This window comes from Epinephelus fuscoguttatus, linkage group LG19 (genome assembly GCF_011397635.1).
Source record: "Epinephelus fuscoguttatus linkage group LG19, E.fuscoguttatus.final_Chr_v1".
Classification (NCBI taxonomy): domain Eukaryota; kingdom Metazoa; phylum Chordata; class Actinopteri; order Perciformes; family Serranidae; genus Epinephelus; species Epinephelus fuscoguttatus.
The window spans coordinates 767,233-791,988 of record NC_064770.1 but is presented as its reverse complement, the minus strand read 5'-3'; the positions used below and the strand labels follow the sequence as shown (position 1 = coordinate 791,988).

The 24,756-nt window shown below is 41.3% G+C and overlaps 2 protein-coding genes across 6 annotated transcripts in view; one reads left to right on the top strand and one right to left on the bottom strand.

Annotated features, from left to right (window-relative positions):
- The window catches only part of prmt1 (protein arginine methyltransferase 1), a 21,179-nt gene extending 9,401 nt beyond the window's left edge, over positions 1–11,778 (bottom strand). Inside the window, exons 1-5 of one of the 2 annotated variants that reach the window (XM_049560312.1) lie at positions 11,684–11,778; positions 1,343–1,438; positions 1,058–1,213; positions 826–889; positions 555–697 (exon numbers count right to left, since the gene is read on the bottom strand). In XM_049560312.1, coding sequence (XP_049416269.1) covers positions 555–697; positions 826–889; positions 1,058–1,213; positions 1,343–1,438; positions 11,684–11,710 — 486 coding nt within the window. In that variant the 5' untranslated portion in view covers positions 11,711–11,778. The remainder of the gene's footprint in view (positions 1–554; positions 698–825; positions 890–1,057; positions 1,214–1,342; positions 1,439–11,683) is intronic. The other variant, XM_049560313.1, reaches the window with a different exon arrangement.
- Positions 11,779–20,623: 8,845 nt separating this feature from the next.
- ap2a1 (adaptor related protein complex 2 subunit alpha 1) overlaps positions 20,624–24,756 on the top strand; it is a 91,433-nt gene continuing 87,300 nt past the window's right edge. Inside the window, exon 1 of one of the 4 annotated variants that reach the window (XM_049560191.1) lies at positions 20,624–21,448. In XM_049560191.1, the coding sequence (XP_049416148.1) occupies positions 21,382–21,448 (67 nt within the window). In that variant the 5' untranslated portion in view covers positions 20,624–21,381. The remainder of the gene's footprint in view (positions 21,449–24,756) is intronic. The other 3 variants (XM_049560192.1, XM_049560193.1, XM_049560194.1) reach the window with 3 other exon arrangements.

The window sequence follows — 24,756 nt, the reverse complement described above, 5'->3', positions numbered from 1 at the left end:
AATTCACGTCAACCGGATAAACCGGGTGGGGGTAGGGGGTGAGCTTTTCACACCAGCGGTGTGTCAAGGGACTATATTCAACTTATCTTGCATTGTAACATGCATAATGACAACTTAATAAGGTTTATGTATGTTTTTAAATTAAGTGGTGTTTTGTTTAGTTTGTCTCAGAGGCTCCGCAGACTGCGAACTCCGCAGCTCCGCTCAGCTGTCTGCTGCTGCTGCGAGAGAAATGTCCTTCTGCTTCTTCTTCTTCTTGTGTAACCTTGTGTGTATTGGCAGTTAATACAGCATTATCGCCACCTAGTGGATTGGAAGCATTACACCTATAATGGGCTCTTTTTGGGAAAAATAGCTCAAATGCGACCCCCAGTGGTAAAATTAGGTATATAATTCGATATATCGGTTCGGTTCGATATTTGGCTTTAAATCAAACCGGTTGGAAAATTTTCAAACCAACACAAGCCTAATGCGAATGTACAGCAGGGAAAAGTACTTGAGGAACCAGCGGCTCCTCTCACTTCACCTACAGGGAGAGACAAACAACTACATACCAGCCATTTGTCTCTGGCATAGATGACTGTATTAAGCATGGACTCATAGAAGAGGCAGTAGCCCATCCATTCTGATATGATGATGTCTACTCCGTCCACAGGCAGCTCCACCTCCTCCACTTTTCCTTTAATGATGGTCACAACTGAAGACACAAAAGAGGTCAGAAGTTACATCGCTACTTTCACTCCCTGATTCCCACTTGAGCCGGAAATATTCCAAAATTTTGAAAAGCTACATGTGTCAAAATTTGACTGTCTTCCATTCACTCACCATCGTCCATCTTGTTGGCCTTGACGATTTTCACTGCGTAGTCTGAGATGCTGCTACACTCTATCTATAAAGACAGAGCCAAAGACCAACATTTACCTTCAGGCTCCCTCTTCTTTGACCACTAAAAAGATGCAATTATTGCTGGTCAAACTATCAATTATGATGCAATTTCTAAATCTGACCAATCTAGTAAACCACACATATGGATTAGTGCTAAGAGGCCAACACATACCCCTATAACCTTCTTGGCTCCAGCTTTGGCAGCAAACATGCAGAGGATGCCTGTCCCGCTGCCCACATCCAGCACCACCTTGTCCTTAAACAGATGTTTGTTGTGGAACATGGAATTGCGATAGGTCAAAGTGCGAACCTCATCTTTCAGCATCTCCTACAGTGGCAGTAAAAAGGCCCAGCGAAAGCAGGTTAAAATCTTGTGACACAAAAGGGATACACTTAAACAGTTTGATTAATTTCAATATTAAAAGCACTGCAAGTTGATTAGTTTAAAAGAAATTACCTCGTGGATGCCAAAGTGGGCATATGAGTCAAAGTAGTAGTCCTTTGACGTCATATCCTCAGCTGCAGGCTTGGCTGAGCTCTCCCCCTGAGAAACCTCAACAAAAGAGACACACAATTACAACCTGGAGTAAGCCTGTGCTTTGTTTCTGTGTTTTGGCATTAGAGGTCTAATCAAAATACTATTAACTATTTAAAGTACCAGAAGTATGCCCAGGTACGATTAAACGATGGTTTGAAAGAGGAGTAAAGGAAGCTATCTACGTCAAGCTGGAACCACCATCGTTAAACAGAGTGGGTGGCTTACAACACTACTTATCCCCCACCTACAAGGCAGTCTTGGGATCCCTCCCCAGACGACTTCACACCCATTCACCGCTGGTCCCACCTGACTCTAAAGGCCCTGACACACCAAGCCAAAGGTTGGCCGTCAACCAAAGTCGGTGAGCGTCTGTCGCCCTAGTTTTTGCGCTGTGTCCCGCACCGTTGGCACTTGGGCATCGGCGGCTTTTCAGCCGACTGAGCATGTCAAATCGGCGGCGGAGCTTGTCGGTGAGACAGATCACTCTGATTGGCTGTTCAGATTTTATTTCCTCGCACCTGTAGGAAGTGAATCTGCCTGTAGTGAAACCGGGGCTAACAGGTGCTTCCTCCTCAGGCTCCACTTACACATTACATTACACCACAGGGTTTGATTTTTAGCATGGCCCAATAGCTTGTGGCCACAAAAAGTTACTCTGTGGCCACCAAATGTCGCCTGCAGGTGGCCCTCTATGGCCAACAAGTTTTATCAAATCTCTAGAATGAGACTGCAAGCCTCAATGAGATTACCTGTCTAAATAAAGGAGAACAGACCGAGGCAGCCTTCCGCAACAGGATGGGCGGTTGAAGACTTGAGGGAGGAGCTGTTGATGACGCTGCACGTGCGAGTCACTGGTGATGGATAAACAGGAAACAGCTGAAACAGGAATTAGCGAGCAGCTAGTAGCAAGAGGGAAACGCAAACCTGACAGACACTATCAAGATGAGCAACTGGGGAGACAAGGAATTGCGCGCCCTCCTTGTCCTCACAAACGAAGAGGCCATTTACCATGACGGAGATGGTGAAGAACGGGCCGATTTACGAGGGAATCGCCGTCTGACCTCCCACATCACACGCTGAGCTACACATTTTGTTACTTGCTCACACCCCCCATTGCCCCGAAAAAGGCACATTCTGTATACAGAAAAGTAGATAGGCGGCAATTTTCTGCCCTCCCCGATTTTGTTTTTATACTGCCAATGCTGAAAAAAGACTGATTGGGCTTTCCTGCAAATTTGCACAATTCCTATCTAAAAAGGGCTCGTGTCTCTGTGGGGGAGGCAGAACTATGACACACATGCGCGCGCGCGCGCACACACACACACACACACACACACACACACACACACACACACACACACACACACAGAGCGTTGTTTTTGAAGGGGAGACAAGGCAGGGAAAAAAAATAAAGTTGAGCCCAAGAGAAAGACATGGAAATTGTTCCTAAACCAACGCCATGGCATTTATTTATTCATATTTCTATTTATTTATATCTTGTTTTTGGTTGGAGTTTTTTCAAGTGCAATTTTTGATTTGTATCTATAATAGACTTGCATTGATTTATCGGCAGTGCTCGGAATCGGGCTGGTTTTCACGTGATCAGTGTCACATCAGCAGCGCACACACACACACACACACACACGTGCAACTCACGGCTTGGGCAATGTGAGGAAGTGAAACATGGGCAGCTTCTCACCTTAATCATTCACGCGCACTAGGGCTGTATTCAACCAAAGAAAATCTTGGTCAACTAAAGTCGCACATAATCTTCAACTAATCGATTAGTAGTGGGAAAAAAAATCTGCATGTTGTTTTTACTTCTGCAGTGGTATGTCTGTGTCACTCTGCAGTTAAACCTCCAAAAGACTAGTCGGCGGTGGAGGACTGTGTTAAGTGCTGTAAAGTTTAGTTCAAATCAAACTTTATTAGGGATGCACCGAAATGAAAATTTGTGGCCGAAGCCTAATAAAATTAAACGATTGGCTGAATACTGAGTACCGAATACCGTTGTTTAGTTTTCCATTAGTTTTTGCAGATGAACACCCTCCAGATTAGTGTTGTCATGGTACCAAAATTGGGACCCACGCTATGATACCAGTGAAAATATCATGGTTCTGAGTAGTATCACAATACCACAGCGAAAATGAGGCAGATGTGCCTTTTGTCATTTATAAAAAGATAAATCACTTTTCTATTACACATCAATGATATTTTCATGGAATAAATTACTTATTGACTTATTCATACTTCAAAAACAGCATCAATAAGTGATTAACATAAGAGGGATCAAAATAAAATAAATACATAAAATAAAAATCAACCAGCCACCCTCCTCCCCTGACAAGTAAAGAACAGTCCCTTCATAAGTAAAGAACAGTCCCTAAAGTGCTGTGAGGTTTGTGGACCGTTGCCTGCCACAAAGAGAGAAATGTGAACGGCTCGTTTCTCCTCTGACATGTCACATACCTGTGTGCTGCCACGGCTCGGCTGTCCAGGTACTTTTGGGCAGTCATGACGCCAAGAAGAGGACATTATTGGAGCTGGGCTTCTCCGTCGCCGGTAAGCCTTATCTTGCGCCGCGGAGCACTATGGCCGCCGTATTTGACAGGAATACATTCCTGTCTGTAACCCCCATTCAACCCACAACCGGCGGGATTCGCCTTTTGTTTCTGCTGCTGGTTGAAATCTGTACTCGCACAGCGTGCTGAATGATTTATTTTGCTTGCACAAAACAATTTTTAGTCGCAAATGCGAGTGCAGTGACAGACGGAGTAAAATATCGCCACACTGCCGACTCCGTCACTGCACGCTGTTTGATTACAAACCACGCCGCTAATATTCGGCCTTGCTTTTCACTTATTCCACCGAATACTGAATGTGTGTTTTTTGCAATATTCGGCTGAATATATTCGGTTACCAAATATTCGGTGCATCCCTGAACTTTATTTATATAGTTGTTGTTGTTGTTATAGTTGATTCAAAACAGATTAAATATGGCTTAATAGGGACAATTTCAAACACAAGTATGCAAATTGGCTTCACTATAAATTGCAGACAGACTTGTCTTTATCTGGACACATTTCCCCCACCAATACAACATGCTAACGTTATTAGTGCCAGCCTATGGCATTTCTATTCAAGAAATCACCCACATATGCTATACACCAAGAAATATTATCTTATTTATCTATGTTTTTATTTATGTATGCCTTATTTACTTATTTATTTTAATACTGTACCTGAAGTTATATTTGAACAAAAAGGAAAATGTTTCTTAACCTGTGTCACTGTTTTTGTTTGTTTGTTTGAGATGATGATTATTAGGACTGACCCAAAAAATTCGAAGCTTCGTTTGATGACACGGGATTCGATTATGGAGGAAAAAAATCTAATATTCTGCCTTTTTTCCCCCTGTTTTTTTGGGGGGATCTTGAACGCAACACCATCTCCGACAAGGAAATAGAAAGCCCGATGTGCAATGAATGGAGACCTATTATCCTGCTTGAACACAGACAACTAAATTCTTTCAACAATGTGACTCAAACTAATGATAAAATAGATTTTATTGATGTAAAATACTATGCTGATGGTGACATTTTCGACCGGTCCGCTGTGCTCTGAGTCTGGTGTCAGTGACACATGCTGCTCTGAGTCGCACGTCAGTCTGCTTGCGCTGTGGTGCGCGCCGAGGGTTTTAATTTCTAGTGTTAAATCAAAAGTTAAACACTACTTATCAGCAACCAGAAGTGTTTTTTCGTTTGTGAATATTTTTATCTTAATTCTAGGGTTGCAAGAAACTACCTTTTCGCCATAATTTGTAAGTTATTAACTTTTTTGGACTTTTTTTTCTTCGCTCTTCTCTTTAAAAAGGATGTACTTGCATCATTATGCCTTTATTATCATTAAGTTTACAAAATGGTCTAAAAACAGCAAAATTACAACAATAATAAAAATGATCCTATAAGCACAATATTACGCAATATTTTCGCTTATCGCAATAATTTCTGATGCAATTAATCGCCCAGCAAAATTTGTAATCACGACAAGTCTAGGGTTTTCATTTACTGGCGTGTCACAGTAAAGAAGGCTGTGATGAGTTGCCTTTTCTGTATTGTATTTACACACATTTACATTTGGGCCACAAAAAGGTACTTTGGCCACTAAATTTAGGGGCTTGGTGGCCTGTGGGGCCAATATTTAAAAAGCTGTGTTTATCCCTTTAATACACAAATCTAAGAGTACCTAGTCACACATCATAGTATTAGGCCCGTTTCCACCACAGGAACTTCGGGGTAATTTTATGGGGGCGGGGCCGTTGGTGCGTGTCTCCACCGCAGGAACCACCCCCAAAGGACAGAGTTCCAGAACTTTTACAGGGGCAAAACAAGTCCCTGTCTCGGAGTAGGTACTCAGAACGGCCCTGAGAAACTCCTGGCTGGGGCTTGGGGTTTACTTGGTGCTGACTGGATATACTCAAGGTGGGATGTGACGTGGTTACCCAGCTAATCTACATGGTTATCGGAGATTAGCTGGGATAACCATTAGCTGTTAGCGGCGTCTGTAATAACTCAATAAACGGTCTGTGAAAAAAATATTTTTTTCCAGCGGATATCTTAGTTACAACATGATTGAGCTAGCAAAGCAGTTTTGTGTTGCTATGTGTAGTATTTATTCAGTTTTGGGAAATCGCAATCAGTATGTTTACAGGCACAGTTTAATTCCACTTTTAATCGGAATGAAAGGCCATTCCGATTAAAAGTGGTCATGTAAACGGTCATTCTGATTGAAAAACGGTCATTCCGATTGAAAATTAAATCCGATTAAATGGGGTGGTTTATTCCGTTTGTCATTCCAAATGAAAGAATTTTGTGTGCATGTATACACCAGGGCTCAACAATAAGGATTGCCCGATTGCCCGGGGCAAGTAAAACTCGCGGTTGGGCATGTAAACTAACAACCTCACTTGCCCCATCGGGCAAGTTGCTAAAAATAATAAAAGTTAATAACTAATTGATAAAATAAATGTATTTTAAAACGTGCTCTTCTGCTCTGATGCAGGCGTACGGCAGAGTTCCACCACACACACAGGTGTGCACACTAGAGCGGCTCGGGTCGCATTTTCCTGACCAAACCTGACCCCGAGCCCGGTGCAGTTTGTCAGCTGACAAAGATATTGAAATGGACATTGTGTAAATAACCACCAACAGACTGCTGTTACGCACAGACAAACATGCTGCTTGCACAGCAGCTCAGTACGGCACTCATGATGAGCTTGTGTTGCGTTCAGGCGTTGTCACGTAAATAACAACTTCCAACACTTAAATAGGTCATAGCACAAAACAACAGCATGTCAAGTGACTTTTTACTTTATTATTAGTGCTGCACGATTAATCTAATCGCAATCGCGATGTCAGGCTGTGCGATTACATAACCACATAAAAGGCTGTGATTTGTGATTTAATGTAGGCTAAATAAATATTAACGTGTGTGCCTGTGAACGTGACTGCCTCTCCTGTAGAGTGTGGAGTTTGTTGACATTACGCCCACAAGCTATCCTGGTGCGTGCAGCTGGCGTGCAGCAGTGACCAACGCAGACGCTGAAGAAGAGCATGAGCTCGACCATGAACAGGCTGAGTTGGTGGGGAAAAAATGTCTGTTACATGGGGATACTTTGGATTCAGGTACGGCGACGGTGAACAGAAAGACGTGCTGTGTAAGTGTAAAAGTTAAAGTCGCCACGTCCCGCAGCAACACGACCAGTCTATATCAGCACTTGAGACAGGACGTGGCGACTTTAACTTTAAAACGTTTAAACAGCACGTCTTTCTGTCCAACGTCGCCGTACCTGAAAGACGTGCTGTGTAAAAGTTTAAAAGTTAAAGTTGCCACATCCCGCAGCAACACGACCAATCTATATCAACACTTGAGACAGCACAGGGAAAAGTAGGAAGACTGCATGCGAGAGAAAGCCGAGCCGTGTAACGTTAAAGACAAAGAGACAACTGAAAGCTGCCAGAGCCTCATAAAACAACATCCAAGCACAGTTAAGCAAACATTTGTAAGTGTCACAGGGAAATCGTGGACTCCATAACAAATGAAAAATTGAGCAATTTTGCTCGGTTTCAGCCTACTTGACATGCTGCTGTGTTGTGCTATGGCGTGCTGGAATTTCTCATTTACGTGACAACGCCTGAACGCAACACAGGCTCGCTCCGCTGTGTGTACAGTTTGTGTTTGTTTATTTTATTTAAGAAGGGACAGTGCACATTAATTAACATAATCACTTAAGTCACGTAAATGTGCCAAATTTAGCCATACAGGCTAATTTTCATCTGCAGATGTGCTGCGCTGCTGTGTGAGCAGCGTGTTTCACTGTGCTCAGTCTGTTGATGGGCATTGACACACTGTCTGTCCACAATAATAACTATGTCAGGTCAGTGCCCCGATATAATGTAGGGGAAACATTGAATCAAGCAAAAAAGACTCATGATACCATTTATTTATTACATTTTATTGTAATTATATTGTAATCGCAATTGCAATATTGTCCACCATAATCGCAATCGCCCATTTTTATCAAATCGTGCAGCACTATTTATTATATTCAATAAAATTGTATGTTCCTAAATCTTGAGACACCTCATATGTAAGCTAGACAGACATTTCACCTGCTCATTACTGTGCACACATGTACTCTATGTACTTAGTCCTAAAGAGCCCTTCTGGTGCCAGTAGATACATAGAAACATCCCAGCAGGCTGTGCTTTGCAAGCATACAAAAAGTTTCACGCATGTGAAAATTATTTTTCATGCGTGCGTTCACCTCCGCTGCTACAACTCCATCCTAGGGGAAACGCTGCTGTGTGCGTTTTGTGCAACAGGTGCATGTGGTAGTCTACTGGTAGAGTAGAGAGAGAGCTAAGTAGCGTTGAAGTAGAGTAGAGCAGAGCAGAGAGATGGAAGCAAAATATATTAAACCCGGTGTTAATACAGCAGAACAGGAGAGAGGGGTGAAAAATAAATAGAGGTGGGCATGGCTCAAATTGGGGCGCAAAATTATAGACGGAGAACGATTGACAAATTTTTCACTTTAAGCCCTGACACTGTCATATTTGTGTAGGAATTAAGCTACAATACATGACATATGTTGTTTTAATTAATAAATACAGTGTGAATAAAGATTACATAACATAAAAATAACTGCAGTCTTTGTTATTTGAGAGCCGCTTAAATTAAACAATTTTTATAGGGCAAGTAAAAACTGACTTCGGGCAAGTAGATCTCTGACCAGCTTGCCCGACCGGGCAAGTGAAAAAAAAACCTTAGCGTTGAACCCTGATACACTCTTTAAATTCATTCCGGTCTTTCTGCGCATGCTCGTTTCCTTGCCCTTCTGGCGTGATGACGTATATAGCGCGCATAGCAACAGGCTGCATAGCAGCAGGCTGAGATAGAGCAGTCGGACTTGTTGCACCGGTTTCCATTCGCCACAGCACAGTCTTCTATCTCCCTTCTTCAACCTTCTACCTCCCTTCTCCTCCTCAACAGATGAAGCATTAGCAGAACAAGGTTGTTGTCGTACTACTGCTTCAAGAATATAAGCAAAACATGCCCGAAAAAGGCACTAAGAACGATGTCGTCAAACACCTTGTTATCCGGAGCGAGGACTACAGTGTTTTCTTCCGGTAAACGTAAACACGTAACATCCGCCCCGCCCCCTATCCAACCAGAAACCTTCCCTGACCCAAACCTTGCGCAGACCTGAATAAAGGCGACTGAACTGATCTCCCATGTAAACCCTCATTCGGAATGAATATTTCCCATGTAAACTACCTGAATGTGTAGAAAGCATCAGCTGACAAGGACAGCTAACAGCAGCAGCAAAGCTAACATCAGGACGTCATCTGTTAAAAGCCTCCCGTTGTCGGATACGACATGAAACTACTCCAGTTAGCTCAATCATGTTGTAACCAAGACATTCGCTGGGAACAAAAAAAATTCACGGACTGTGACCGGAGTTATTACTGACACCGCTAATGGCTAACGGCGCCCCTACATCGCCCCGGTCAAAATGGTCGTGCAACGATTACGTCACATACAGAGCCCGGTAACTTTACAGGAACCTTCCTCCTACTCCACTCTCTCAGTGGAGACACGGCGGTTGAGAGGGCCGAGCGAGAGGACGTTCCTGTAGTAGTTCCTGCCCCCCAAATAGTACCAGGAACTTCTTCAATGGAAACGGGCCTTTTGTATCATCAGTCCCTCCGGGATCTTTCGGCAAAAGCCTTGAATTTTATATATGATTTTTTGCGGGAAATTGCAGCAAATGACAAAAATTGCGGCTAATGACAAAAGGAGAAGAAAATGTGCTTTTTTAAATTACTAGCCTACCTCCAAAAAAAGCCATGTAATCACTTGCTATAATAATCATACTGAATATTACAAAAATAGCTGCAAATGTTTTTATAGTTCTCTTTAGTTTTATTTAATTAGTTTCAAAACATGGACTCCAATAATGTTGCAAAAAAATCCTGAGTGAATATTGTAGCTCTCAAACCACACAATGTGACTGTAAAACAACATGTAAGCTAGGCTACATCTTCTGTAAACATTTTAATATTCAACACATATTGTATGCATTTAAACAGTGCAAATTCTTTTGTCAATACAGAGCGTTTCTCCATACTGCAATGCCACTAGCACACATTTGATGACGCACCTGATGACGTTTCAAATGACGTGGCAAGCGCGACGACTTCCGGTCGGCCGGCAAATGCGGAAAAATCGTGGGACTTTTGCGGACTTTCGTTGAATTTGCGTTAATTGCGATTGCGAGATCGCGATTTTCTGGAGGGACTGTATAATAGACATTACCAGCCCTACATTGGTGTTATAAAAAAATTCAATTACACGTTCTCTAAAGAATTGCTCCCAATGAGCAACTGCTTAACCATGAATAAAAAATAGCTTTGATCAAATTTTATTCAACAAGAAATTGCACCAGTGAACTAACTTCAGCACAAATGAACAGATAGTATGTTACTGTGATAGAATATCTATTATAAGCTATGAAATGCAAGAAACCAAGAGCTGTTTGGAAAATATCTCAATCAAACTGTTTTGGACTGAGCTGAAAAAAGTTAACAGAGCACTCGCCTTCAGTGTGTAATATAATGATTTTTTTTTAATGTCGATTACATACATCTGGAAAAACAGATTATTAAAACCACACAAAATAAACTCTAACATTCCTACTTGTTCTGCGCACATACCGGTCTTGGCATCTTTAGAAGATAAACTCACACTAGCTAGATTTTAAAGTTGCTGTAGCGCTGTAACGTTACACCTTAAGCAAAATGTTTAACTATGCCGGGACTGTTTCAACCAATTTAGACGAGCTTAAAGTGAACAGGGCCAATCTCCCCCGCAGGACAAAAGATGGGAGCACATGGTTGATACTACAATCGTGTCATCTTGGCCTTAGCCTACGATAGCCACTTTCTCTAAAGCTATAACGCTGCTGACTACGGACTCATCAAATGTCTCAAATTAAAGTTAATCGCTAGGCACTTATACTCGGTAGAGCCAATTGACGTTAACAGTTGTTAACGTTACCTCCAAGCTGTCTGGCTTTACCTGCTATGCTACCAGTTAGTCGACCAACATGGAAACACAATGTAACAAAGTAAGCAAATTTGATGTTAATGTCGCTAATAAAGCAAAAGACTGTGGGCAAAATCATAGCATAAGTGTGTTGTCTGCTTACAGGCAGCCAACAGCTGAACGCTGTAAAAGCAGTGGACCAATGATACAGCATCCATGCCTGAAGTAACGTTAGCTAACTAAGCTAACACGTTGGTTCCCATGCGGTTCCAAAGGCCGGCAGACTGTCGCACCAAGTAAAACAACGTTACTGGTGATACCAGTCGCTTTAACTTCCGACGTTTGCCATTAATCTGAATAGCCAAATACAAACGGAAAAAGTTCAGGTACATAAACCAAATCTATACTTTGTCCAATGTGCGACCCTAAATGAATGAGCGGCAACGGCAGCTGCATCAGACCACTAACGTTACCGTTGGCTAGCTCAAGTTAAAATGGATGCATCACAAGCTGGCGCGAATGTAATGGCAAAACCCCGAGTGTTAAGACTCTCTAACAATTTACAACATCTTTAATGAAAACTCCAAAACATACGTATATAGTGTAATGAGATAAATGAAAGGAGCTTTTGTATTTCCTATTGTTAGACTTTACCTCCATCCTCTCTGCTGGCGCCGCCATTTCGATCTTCTGCCTCGCTGCGTTAGCTTGACAACGTTTTCATTGGCCCCGCCCACGACAGACAGGGTTCCACCCTCTTCTTCTTTCTATTTAATGGCGGATTGCGAGCAAAGTTCAGGTGCATACCGCCACCTACTGTACAAGAGTGTGCAGCCTCATATCCCCTCCTTTACATTCTACCCATCAATCTTGACTCCCTCAGAAAGTTGAATAGATGCTTTCCTCACATCTCTGATCTTATCTCCTTCTCTGTCCCTAATATTCCAGCCAGAGTCCACTCACGCCGTGCTGCTCTCACTCTCCTCTGCAGCCTCTCTCTCTCTCTCTCTGATGCATACTGTATAAAGTGCATTGTTATACTGCATGTTCCACGTTTTCCTTCACACCACATCTCTCACACTTGTCAGTATTCTTTTTCCCCATTACATTCATTATATCATTCAGACCAGTATGACCGACTCTAAGCCTCATCATGACGATTTCCTCTCTTCCGTTCCTTTCTTTAATGATTTTTGTCATGACTGATTTTTGTATGTTATGATATTTTCTTCCTTTCTGGTCATATTCCCATCTTTTTTTTTCCATATTTCCAAGCCCTTTGCCTTAATAATTGCTTTACCCTCTCCTTTTCCATAAGGTACTGTGACTGTTACATTCTTTTCTAGTGCCCTTTTTGCTAGGTCATCAGCAACCTCAATTTTCAACCCTCTTCTTCTTCCTCTTTTGGTTTTTTTGGTTTTAAAGCGGATTGCAGCCGTTAATCGTAAAGGTACATACCGCCACCTACTGTACAGGAGTGCATAATATGCGATGGCGTTCTTCATTCATTCATTCATCTTCTAACCGCTTCATCTGTTTTACTGAAAAATGTAAAACAGATGAGAACTGTATAACAGTGAACTAATAAAACCCTTGACATCCTGCTGGAGCCTATCCCAGCTACATCGGGCGAGAGGCAGGGTACACCCTGGACAGGTCGCCAGATTATCGCAGGGCTGACACACAGAGACAAACAACCATTCACACTCACATTCACACCTACGGACAATTTAGAGTCACCAATTAACCTAGTCCCCAATCTGCATGTCTTTGGACTGTGGGAGGAAGCCGGAGTGCCCGGAGAGAACCCACGCTGACACGGGGAGAACATGCAAACTCCACACAGAAGGGCTCCCACGCCCGGGATCGAACCGGCAACCCTCTTGCTGTGAGGCGAGAGTGCTAACCACCACGCCACCGTGCCGCCCGCGATGGCGTTCTTGTATTTCTATATATCATTAGGTAAATACATTTTAGGTTTGATAATATTAACCAAAAAAGGTCATCTTTAAAAATTCCACTAGACCTTTCTTTTCTTTCTGCATCATTTCCTGTTGTCCCAGTCCCTCCCTGCCTTTGCTTAGGGGAGGGAACATGCAACTTTAAATGTAGCCTAATAATATTTTGCATTTATTTTTTACCACCAAATTTTTAAAGACAACATGCTGTTTTCTGAAAAATTGGCAAAATCACACTGTTAATCACAGCCAGAAACTGTAAAAACGGTTCTGTAAAAACATAAATTATTTTCAAAGTCCTTGAATACAATATGTGGGACCAATGCTCCCCTCAAACACAAACATTTCTTGTGGCAACAACCATCTAGTTTATGTTCCCTAATCTACAACTCACCACAAACCACAAAAAGAATCTGTGTGAATCAGTTTTGGACCAGTCCTGACCCCTTACAAAGTTTCTTCTTACCTACAAACACTTTGGAACATGTTCTTTTATGATTAGTGATATTTGGAAGCAACATACACTTCAGATAAAAACTGAAACCTTTGTGTCAAAATGTAGAATACCTTCAGAATTTGGAGGATGGAATGGCCTGCCAGCAGTCCTGACCTCAACCCCAGTCAACACTTGTGAGATCACCTTGGGTGTGCTGTTCGTGCCAGAGTGACCAACACAACCATGTTAGCTGACTTGCGATAAATGCTGGTTGAAGAAAGGGATGCCATCTCACAGCTGTGTGTGACCAGGCTGGTGACCAGCATGAGGAGGAGGTGCCAGGCTGTTGTGGCTGTGTATAGTTCCTCCACACACTACTGAGGCTCCTGTTTGTTAAATGAATAAATTATATATTGCCAATATGTCTTGTTTTTTCAGACCTCAATCATCCAGTCCACCAAACAACACCAAACAAGAGTCAACAGCAAAAAAAAAGCTGTTTGACATTGGCAGAGAAGATTTGGCAAATTTTTCATGGGTGCAACCCACATACTTAGCTCTGCTGTTCATCCAACAAATACATGTTCCTTACAAATGTGGCACCATTGAAAAGGGAAATAACAGGCTTTCCAGTGGTATAAGATTTATTACCAAGAAGCATTGTTAGCCTACAACAAAGAAATAGTCAACCAAACACAAATTTCCATACTTTTTTGTGCCTGGTTTATATACATATGGATATCAAGATGCTGATTAAACAGCAGTTTGACCACACAACAAAATGCTACAGAAGTTTTGAGGGAGCATGCCATTGGCATGCTGACTGCAGGGATGTCCACCAAAGCTGTTGCCTGTTAACTGAATGTACATTTCACTTCCATAAGCCATTTCCAATGTTGTTTCCCTGAATTTGGCAGAACATCCAACCAGTCTCACAGCCGCACATGTCAGTAACAAAGTCAGGTCAAGACCCTGGTGAGAATGATGAGCATGCAGATGAGCTTCTCTGAGTTTGTTTTTCAACAGTATGTGCAGAAATTCTTTGGTTGCGCAAACCGTTTGTTACATCAGCTGCACGGGTGGCTGGTCTCAGTTGATCTTGCAGGTGGAGATGCTGGATGTGGAGGTCCTGAGCTGGTGTGGTTACACATGGTCTGTGGTAACCTACCTATCTCCCTAGTCGTATACCCACATTATCAACTGTCACTACACCACTGATGTCAAGGGTTTTATTAGTTCACTGTTATACAGTTCTCATCTGTTTTACATTTTTCAGTAACTACACATTCCATTTCTGTTGAGGTTGCTCCTCTTCTGAATGCTCCTCCCTGTTTTATAAATGTTGCACACTCTCCACCTTGGTTCTCCCCTCTATCACATCTTAAGGACTCATACCCAGGTAAAATCAAGTAGAGGACCACTTCTGAATCTGTTATAAACCTTTGAAATTCTTGGCCATTTGCAACAAGACCTCTAGCATTCCATTACAAAGATAGAATAACATGATTTTAAATAGCATACTGAGAACATCATTATTTCTCATCAACATTACATGTATTTCTTGATCTGTCTTGGTGATCCAATCACAAGTGGACAGCTCTAAATATAAGTGTCAACAGCCACCAAGAGGCATTGTGATCTGATCACTCTAACCACTTGCTGAGGTGGTCTGGGACACATTTGACCACATATATTCTGTAGTGTAAACATTAATGTGTCCCAACGCATCCCTGACAAAGACTATGTCATCAATGCTGGGCGTGGGGGTTATTTTGGTGATGCTAATGACCTTCCATCATTTTGCACTGTGGAAGAAGACATGAAATTCTGCTTACAGCAATATCTCCAGCTGTACCAAAACAACCACTAACATGAGTGAACATGCTAGTGAGTATATCAAGAGAGTGAGGGTGTAATAACTGTGCACAGGGCCCTTTGACCTTCTAGCATGAGTGACCTAGGTAGTAGCAAAATCTAAACACAAGTGGCTGGAGACATGTGACAGACCCAGGTGTGAATGCAATGTGTCATGGCAGTCCACTTGTGTTTGGATCACAGAAGCATGTTAATACCAGATGCCTGAACTATAAAACCAGTTCAACTTAACAAGGATGTCCTTTGATTATCTGGCTTGACCCTAATATTGGCTGTCTAGATAACTGGTACTACAAAGCCGGTTATCAAGTAGTTCAGTCAGCTCTGGATTTTCCTATCCAGCCATGAGTGTGTTCATGTGACTGTCATTTATTCATTTTAATATTCATCAATGATCATGTCTCACCTCTGTTCCTCACTGTCCAATTTTCAGGATCCTATCATACGTTCATTGTTCAGGAGGTTCACTAGACCAAGCAGCCTTTTGGGTTCCTCTAAGTAAGTACTGTATAGAATAATGGGACTGGGAGGATGGTGTAGGTTTAAATTTATTAGACAAGTACATATACACCAACAAGACAGTGTACAAGCGGTGTCACAAGAAAGTTTGTTTTCATTCATAGGCTTCATTGTCTTTCCATCAATACCTGGTGGGCCGGACTAGGCTCAAAATGCCCGGGCCGATTTTTTGTCCCATTCCAACCCTGGCTATATGTGACAGTATTATAGGCTAGTTTTACTATTTAGTTGGACATAAAACACTCTAAAGAAATGCACGACTATTTATGTTGCAGAAGTAAAGGGTGGAAAAGTAGCCTAGTTAATGACTGATGAGGTTTATCTGACGAAAATGTTGCATTTACACTAACAGGAGCTGATTTACAGTGTCTGGATTAGTTTTCTAATTAAATATTATCCTTTTTCCTAGTTCTCATCGCACTGGTGTCTTGTGTTATTTGGAGTTGCAGTGATGGATTTAGAGTGTAAAATAGCAACATTATCACTGCAGATTAAAATAAACTTTGCATAAAATCCTGCTAAAATCATGTGTTTTCGATCTCTCCTTTTGTGAAAAGTTCTGTTTTAAAACCAGTGGAAATAGAGCCTCGCAACAACGAAATGATTCTACTGGCCTATAACAATATATAGGCTACTCTTTTTACCTGTCACTCAGGACTTTTGTCCATGGATACTTTTTGACTTCAGTGATCTAATTGGTTAGAGGTCTGGGTGTTGACAGGCTGCTCTGCAGCAGGTTAGCTGTTCAGCATAAGTTACCACAGTGATTTATCCTGGTAAAAAGAGAACCAGCTTTGTATTATGAAAACCCAGAGTTAACCCTTAAGTTACGTGGCGAACTCAAAATCCATCACTGGCAGCGCTATGCTCACCTCCAAAATTGACGCAGTTCAGTCTAACATCCTTATTACATTTGCCATAATCATGCTGACCTCCACATTTTGTACATGTTTGCTTCCCTTTACTTTGTTGTGCTGTATGCTCCAATCTTTGACACTTCAAGCACCTCAATGGCTGTTAAATTAATTTTGTCACTTTGTAAGTAATCAAGACCATTTTTACCTCACAGGATATTATCTTTTTAAAGTACAACCAAGACTGACAAGCTGTAAGAGTAGACACTACATTTATTAGCTTGGAGTTATTTGGCCTCTATCACCTTTCCACCTGGGATCTCATCCTCTTCACCTCTTCCATGGACATTTCCAGTGGTACACTTGAAATCACACCTAGCAGCTTTGATGTTATTCCTGTTATTGCTGCTTCTTCTTTGTTGCTGAGGTTAGAATTCTTCTATTACTCAGCATATATCATTTTTTCCTATTCTCTTCTCTTTTGCTTTAGTCACCTGGACTGCATGGAAGTGGCCTATAATTTTTGAGTGTAATAAAGACTTTCCATTCCTCCTGTTTGTCAAAATAATCAGTGCCACCTTTGTAATTAGGTCTATTGTTTGGGGGGTAGGCCTTAGTCTGTATTCTCTGCCACTTCTTTATTCAGACCATGAATGTTTCCTTGCAAGTTTTGTTTGGCCAAACTCCATCTTTGACAGCCACTCGCCTCACTCAGAATGATCACCAATTGCGTTATGTACAGTAAAGTTTGCATGCAACCCGCCTGTGCTCGCTTCACTCCCCAACTGGATGACTATTCACAAAATCTTCCGTCTGCTCCAACCAACTTACCAGGTTTCACTGATAACTAGACTGCCTGTATTTGTGTGCTGGCAGAATAGTGTGCATCAGCAGCACACTTCAAAATGAACTGTTTTTAGTTTGCATTCTGTCTGGTGCAAGTATACTTAATTTTGTCATTTTTCTACACACAATAGCCTACTCAAATGTATACTATGCGGAAATTTCCTTAAAAACAACATACAGACTTCTACTAAAGTGATCCCTCTCAATCATCATTATTGACCCACTCAAAGTATGGGGGTATATTTATCTGCAGAGACTCTGCCCTCGGCCTGGATTTGATTATTTTTTTCTTATTTTGCTGTGGTCAGGATATTTATGGGCACAGTGCACGTGAGGTTGGGACTGGATAGAAAAGGTATAGGTGCCAGGAGACAGACTGTATTCAGCATGCATCCAAGAGGCAGCTGTGAAAATCACAGACACAGCAGAGAAAACAACAACAACAACAACAACAACAATAGGCAAATATAGTGAGGTGAAACACCAAGCGGACAGAGCTCATTTCAAAACAAGAGTGAATCTGGGGTTAATATTCATTTTCACATTTGTTGGTAATATAGTTTACAAACAGTATCTGATCATTTTTGCATGTAGTGATGCATGGATTGCAGGTATATCTGCAGGCACAACAATTAAGACAGGCGTCGGGCAGGTTGGGCTATAAAAAAATACCATTCTGATTAACGGATGGGTTGGGGGTGGGTGAACTTTTTAAATTATTTGTTTAAATTGTTTGTATTCAGAAAAGTGACCATAGACTGTATAAATAATGGACGTAGCTACTGTGATGACACCTATTGGTTTGAGGACTCCCATTTTGAAGCCTCAACTTCGGCATTTCAGCCATTGCCATCTTGTTTTTTGGAGCCAGAAGTGACCATATTTGGGCAAGAGGGTGGAGCTGTGGGGGAGTGAGGGGTGGAACTGACAGAGAAGTCAAGGACACTATCAGCAGATAGCCTGTCACTCAAAGCAGTCTGCCATCAATTATGCATAACTCTAAGCCTTAATAAAATGTAAACAGGTGAGTTATATATAAAAAAAATCATTCTTGCCTTGAGAAGGCAATCCATGCTTTCATCAGTTCAAGACTGGACTACTGTAATGCCCTTTACGTTGGCCTCAGCCAGTCTTTAATTTCACGTCTCCAACTTGTACAAAACGCTGCTGCCCGATTTTTGACAAGCACGTCCAGACGTGAACACATTACCCCTGTGCTGTCGTCACTCCACTGGCTTCCAGTTCGTTTTAGAATTGATTTTAAACTTCTGTTGTTTGTTTTTAATGCCATCAATGGCCTGGCTCCCTCCTACTTGTCTGAGATTTTAACTATCCGTGATCATGGTAGGGCCCTGCGTTCTTCGGGTCAGCTTCTGTTAGAAGTCCCGAGGTCGAGATACAAACAGTGGGGTGACCGTTCTTTTGCTGTTGCTGCTCCCAGACTGTGGAACAAACTGCCCCCCGACATTCGCACCACTACTGATCTCGGCCTTTTTAAATCGAAGCTGAAGACCCACTTTTTTAGATTGGCTTTCAATGTCTGACTAGGACTGTCTTGTTTTTTTTTCGGGTGTACTTATCTTGTCTGTTCTATTTTTATGTACTTCTGGAAGGCTTTTAATAACCTGCAGCACTATGGCACTTTCCACAGTCAAAACCTGTGTTTTATGTATTGTTTTTCTGTACTGTTTTATGGCTTTGTTGTAAAGCACTTTGGGTAACTTTTGGTTATTGTAAAGGGCTATATAAATAAAATTTGATTTGATTTTTGATTTGATTTCCAATTCAGTTGTAAGGAACGGGGAAATTAGCTACAGGACCCATTACCATTTTTACTAGGCTGTAAACATGTTTATAAAACATCCATTTATGAGGACTGACCGGCTTCTGGAGCCAGCCTCAAGTGGACATTCAAAGAACTGCAGTTTTTGGCCCTTCTGCTTTGGCTTCATTTTAAAGCCTAGGAGTTTGCAAGTAATATTCAGAATTTTAGTTGGAAGGAATTAAAGATACCAGCAACATATACAACATATAACTCTCATAGAAGCTGTTCTTAAAAGAACAAAACAAATATTCATGTAAATGTATTGTTCCTCACATTCAGTGGACTCGAATTAAAACTATATATTCATCTTTTTAAGGAAGTGACCAACCTGCCTATTTGACATCATCGGACAAGATGCAAGATGGCGAACGCTTTAGCACTAACTGCACTGAGAGAATTTGAAGATCAGTTATCATCTGACATGTATAAATACATAGCACATTAAAACAGGATTATTGCGGAACTTAAAATGTTAACCATATTAATCTAATGGCATGAATCTATGCACATCAGATAATTAGTAACATTAACTGTAAAAAACTTTTTTTGTATTTTATTTTGACCCTCCCCAAAGCTAGAAATATTTTTCCTTGAGCCTCCCTAAGTGACTGGCAGAAAATGCATGACCCTCCGTCCCCCATAAAATAGTTATTAGATATTTAAAACTTATCCTTTGATGTTTAAAAGTTAAAAGTTGAAGACAAAATCCTGGAATTGAAAAAAAGCCTTGGTTAGTTCGAGCAAACAATTTATTTTGATTGAGACGTGGTGTGGAATAAAGTGATTTTGATGACATATCATAATTTTAAGGTCAGATTTGTTTGTTTGTTTGCTTTTTCTTCACACATGATGTGTCCCAGGACCACTGGAAATTTGAAAACATAACAATTTCTGTTTTTACAGTTTCTATGATAAATGAAATAATTTTAGCGAGTTTTAAAGAATGTATGCCTTCCAAACCCGCAAGGCATGTTTTCTTTAAAAATCAGCTGTAAAATAAATACAAAATACAATCGTTAGTATGCCAAAGCCAAAATAAAAAAAATAAAAAATATAAGTCCCTTGCTTAAAAAAATATTTGACAAGCCCCTCCTCCTCCCCTCCCCCCCAAGCCTTGTGTCCCCGTTACTCGCTTACTCGTCTTTCTGAATACAGGTTTTCGTGTCTGAGCAGGCAGTTTTGGGCGCAGGAGATTTGGGCTGATATCACGAATGTCAGTACCGCTGCGAGCTGGGCCAATCAGCGCTGTGCTGCACTCAGTCAGGAAAGGAGCGTGCGCGTACATGGGTGCGTCGCGCGGTCACGCTGTTGGATCTGCTGTCACGAGCCTTATCCAAGCCGCGGAGTGGAGGCTAGAGAATTAGAACGGACATAAATTATACAGCATATTTTATCAACCAACTTTAGTGCGTGATAAAGAGAGCCGGGCTATCATTTCATATCGCTGGTTGGCTATTAAGACCGTCTACTGTGCTATTCCGGTCAACTGGTGATGTATTCCAGTATTTGAATGATATTGCTAGCCAGCTAGCTAGCTAGCTGTTAAGCTAGCTTTGCGGTGCTTGTAACTTAACGTTATATTCTCGGGCGTTGTTTTCATTAACATATCTGACTGCATTTACCTGAGAGACATCCGAACAGCTGGTGGTCTTAACCTCAGTATATTGTTACTCTAGGTGTTGTGCGCGTTGCTTCTAATCCTAGCTAAATAGGGATTGAATGAAATAACGTTAGCTTGCCATAGCCAGCGGAAACGAGCCAGTTAACAGGGATAACGTTAACTTATCCTGCTGCTGGTTGATCCACCGCCATCCAGCTAATCTAGCAAATGCGATCCGAGCTAGCCACCCACAAGCATACAGTTACCTTGGTAGGCAACAGTCAATCTTAAAGTTGTAGTGAACGGCAGGAACTGCGAAGTAGCTAGCTACCACTGAACGTCAAGTTGGCCATCTTCCACTCCAGTCCAGTGTTAAAAGCTGACCGACGTCAGTTCATTTTTACGGATAAGGCCGGAGTGAGGACAGAAACCTGCAAAAATGCCGGCTGTGTCGAAAGGAGATGGAATGCGCGGATTAGCCGTTTTCATTTCGGACATTAGAAACTGTAAGTAACATTTTCTTTTATTCTAGTAACTGATAGGCGTCTTTTAACGCTAATAGTATCAGTTAATTTTACTCATGTTGCTCCCTTTTACATGCTGTAGTGGATGACGTGGGGGCAAGCAAAGAGCGGCATTTGCCAGTAGGAGCCCTTTTTTTTTTATATTTTTCAACTAACGGTCAACTTCTCAATATTTTAACAATTAATACTTGTGTATCTTGTAAGATGACAGTTGGACCACCAATTGCTGTAACATAACCAAGGGTCTGATGCTTGCATGCAGAAGAGGCCTTTTATGTCTGAGATTGGGCTGTCGCTCAGGTCAATCTGAGACCATAACATCTGTACCATAATTGAAATCCAACTGTCTAACCTAATCTGCAGTAAGATTAATTCCACAGTTAAGATGCAGTGTATATGCCATTCTTTTAATCTGACAGCATGACAGTCCATATAGAGAAAACGTAGAGCAGGACACTGCTCTGTCTGCTCAGCAAGAGAATGACGGCAAGAGAACCTCAACCTGACCCCTCTTCAGACTGAAACCTCTTCCATAATTCACTATCAATCACATGGAATAAGACATCATGAAATAAATAAATAATAATAAATAAATATCAAAAAGTTGATTTAAGCTTTATTTGCCAGTAGTTTCATGATACTGGAATATGTAACATTGATAGAACACAATGTAAAATATTAATATTCAAAACCATTTTTGATACCATGGGAAAATTTGACGTTGAAAGTTTGATTAAAAGATAAATATATCAAGGATATAACATGGCAATGACAACTTTTCTTTGTTAGTAACAGAGAGCAAAATGAATGTAATAAGCATTAAAGGGCCCGCATTATACTAATGTTCAGGTTCATACTCATGTTTTGGGTTGCTACTAGAACATGTTTTCATGCTTTAATGTAAAAAAAACCACATTATTTTTGTCATACTGTCTGCCAGAATATACCTGTAATTAGAGATGTACCAATACCACTTTTTCCTTCCAGATAACGATTCCGATCCCTGAACCTTAGGTATCTGCAGATACAGAGTACCGATCCAATACCAGTGCGTAAAATAAATATGGATGGGATATGAATTTTATGTCTCAACTCCTAAAACTCTATGTAAAATATTAAGAAATAAATACATAATAGTAGAATGAATGCCATAAAACTTTTTTATTATTATTATTATCCAGTGTTGACACAGATCAAGACACAGGTTAAAGTGCAGCCACACAATTTGGTAAAAAAAGACATTTTAAAGGCTACAGTAGAATGTAGGGCTGCACGATATTGGAAAAAACTGACATTACGATTTTTTTTTTTTTTTTAAAGATTATTTTTATGGGCTTTTTGCCTTTATTGACAGGACAGAGAGTGAAATGGGGAGACAGAGAGTGGGGACTGACATGCAGCAAATGGCTGCGAGCTGGATTCGAACCTGCAGCCGCTGCAGTGAGGCGATGCCTCTGTACATGGGGCGCCGGCACTATCCACTACGCTACCGACGCCCCACATTGTGATTTCTTTAAAAAAAAAATTTCAATATTAAAAAATAGAAGAATTTTCACCAGATAATTTAAAGTAAGAAAATTAAAAAATGGTGGCGGGGCTTTTACTCACCACAACTGCAGAGGCTACCAGCTTCATTCGAAACAGACTATCCACCTTATTTTTCACGGAAACATGGAGGCAAGACAGAACGCAGCCAGCTTCCATTTTTTTGTGCGACACTTCGGTCCAGCACTCTTACCACTGTGTAAATGGGAATCACCTTGTTGTTTACCTTGCTGAGTTTAGCTACAGTACAGGCCAAAAGTTTGGACACACCTTCTCATTCAATGCGTTTTCTTTATTTTCATGACTATTTACATTGTAGATAGTGATGGTGTGATGAAGCCCCGTGAACGTATCGAATCTTTCCGGCCATTGCTTCGCCAAAAGGCCAATCACACGAAGCCCCGTTTAACAGCTCATTTGGGAGTACTGACATCTGCTGGTCATTTGATGTACAGCAGTCCTACTGTGATATTACATGTGGGCAACATCTCAGTGGATCTGTACACAAAATGATACAAGTATTATGTCAGAATCCCCATAGGAGGTATTGTAAAGTAAGACGAAATTATATATATATACACACACGTGTGTGTGTATATATATATATATATATATATATGTGTGTGTGTGTGTGTATGTATACACACACACACACACATATATTTGTTATGTTGTTTTGTTTTTTCAGCAGATGTATGTTAGATTTTACCTTTTTGGGAGATATCAGGTCAAAATGCTTCCAAATTGCAGATGTCCTTCGCTTTTTGGGTGGCTCCATTTTCGTAGATATATTCTCTATATTGTCAGTCTCTTCAGTCTCTCACTCAATCCTCTGCACCTCCGAACGCTTCCTGTATTTCCCGCACCTTTTTAAACAACTCGAATGCTCGAATCACACAACGAGGCAGTCACGTGACCGAAGACAAACAGGGCCTCGTTTGTCTTCGGTCACGTGATATTCTGAAAAACGATACAGGCTTCGACACAGGCTTCATTTGGACACGCCCCCTTTGCGCGACACAGGCCTCGGTACTTCTGCATCAGACGTAACATCACTAATTGTAGATTCTCACTGAAGGCATCAAAACTATGAATGAACACATGTGGAGTTATGTACTTAACAAAAAAAGGTGAAATAACTGAAAACATGTTTTATATTCTAGTTTCTTCAAAATAGCCACCCTTTGCTCTGATTACTGCTTTGCACACTCTTGGCATTCTCTCCATGAGCTTCAAGAGGTAGTCACCTGAAATGGTTTCCACTTCACAGGTGTGCCTTATCAGGGTTAATTAGTGGAATTTCTTGCTTTATCAATGGGGTTGGGACCATCAGTTGTGTTGTGCAGAAGTCAGGTTAATACACAGCCGACAGCCCTATTGGACAACTGTTAAAATTCATATTATGGCAAGAACCAATCAGCTAACTAAAGAAAAACGAGTGGCCATCATTACTTTAAGTAATGAAGGTCAGTCAGTCCGGAAAATTGCAAAAACTTTAAATGTGTCCCCAAGTGGAGTCGCAAAAACCATCAAGCGCTACAACGAAACTGGCACACATGAGGACCGCCCCAGGAAAGGAAGACCAAGAGTCACCTCTGCTTCTGAGGATAAGTTCATCCGAGTCACCAGCCTCAGAAATCGCAAGTTAACAGCAGCTCAGATCAGAGACCAGATGAATGCCACACAGAGTTCTAGCAGCAGACCCATCTCTAGAACAACTGTTAAGAGGAGACTGCGCGAATCAG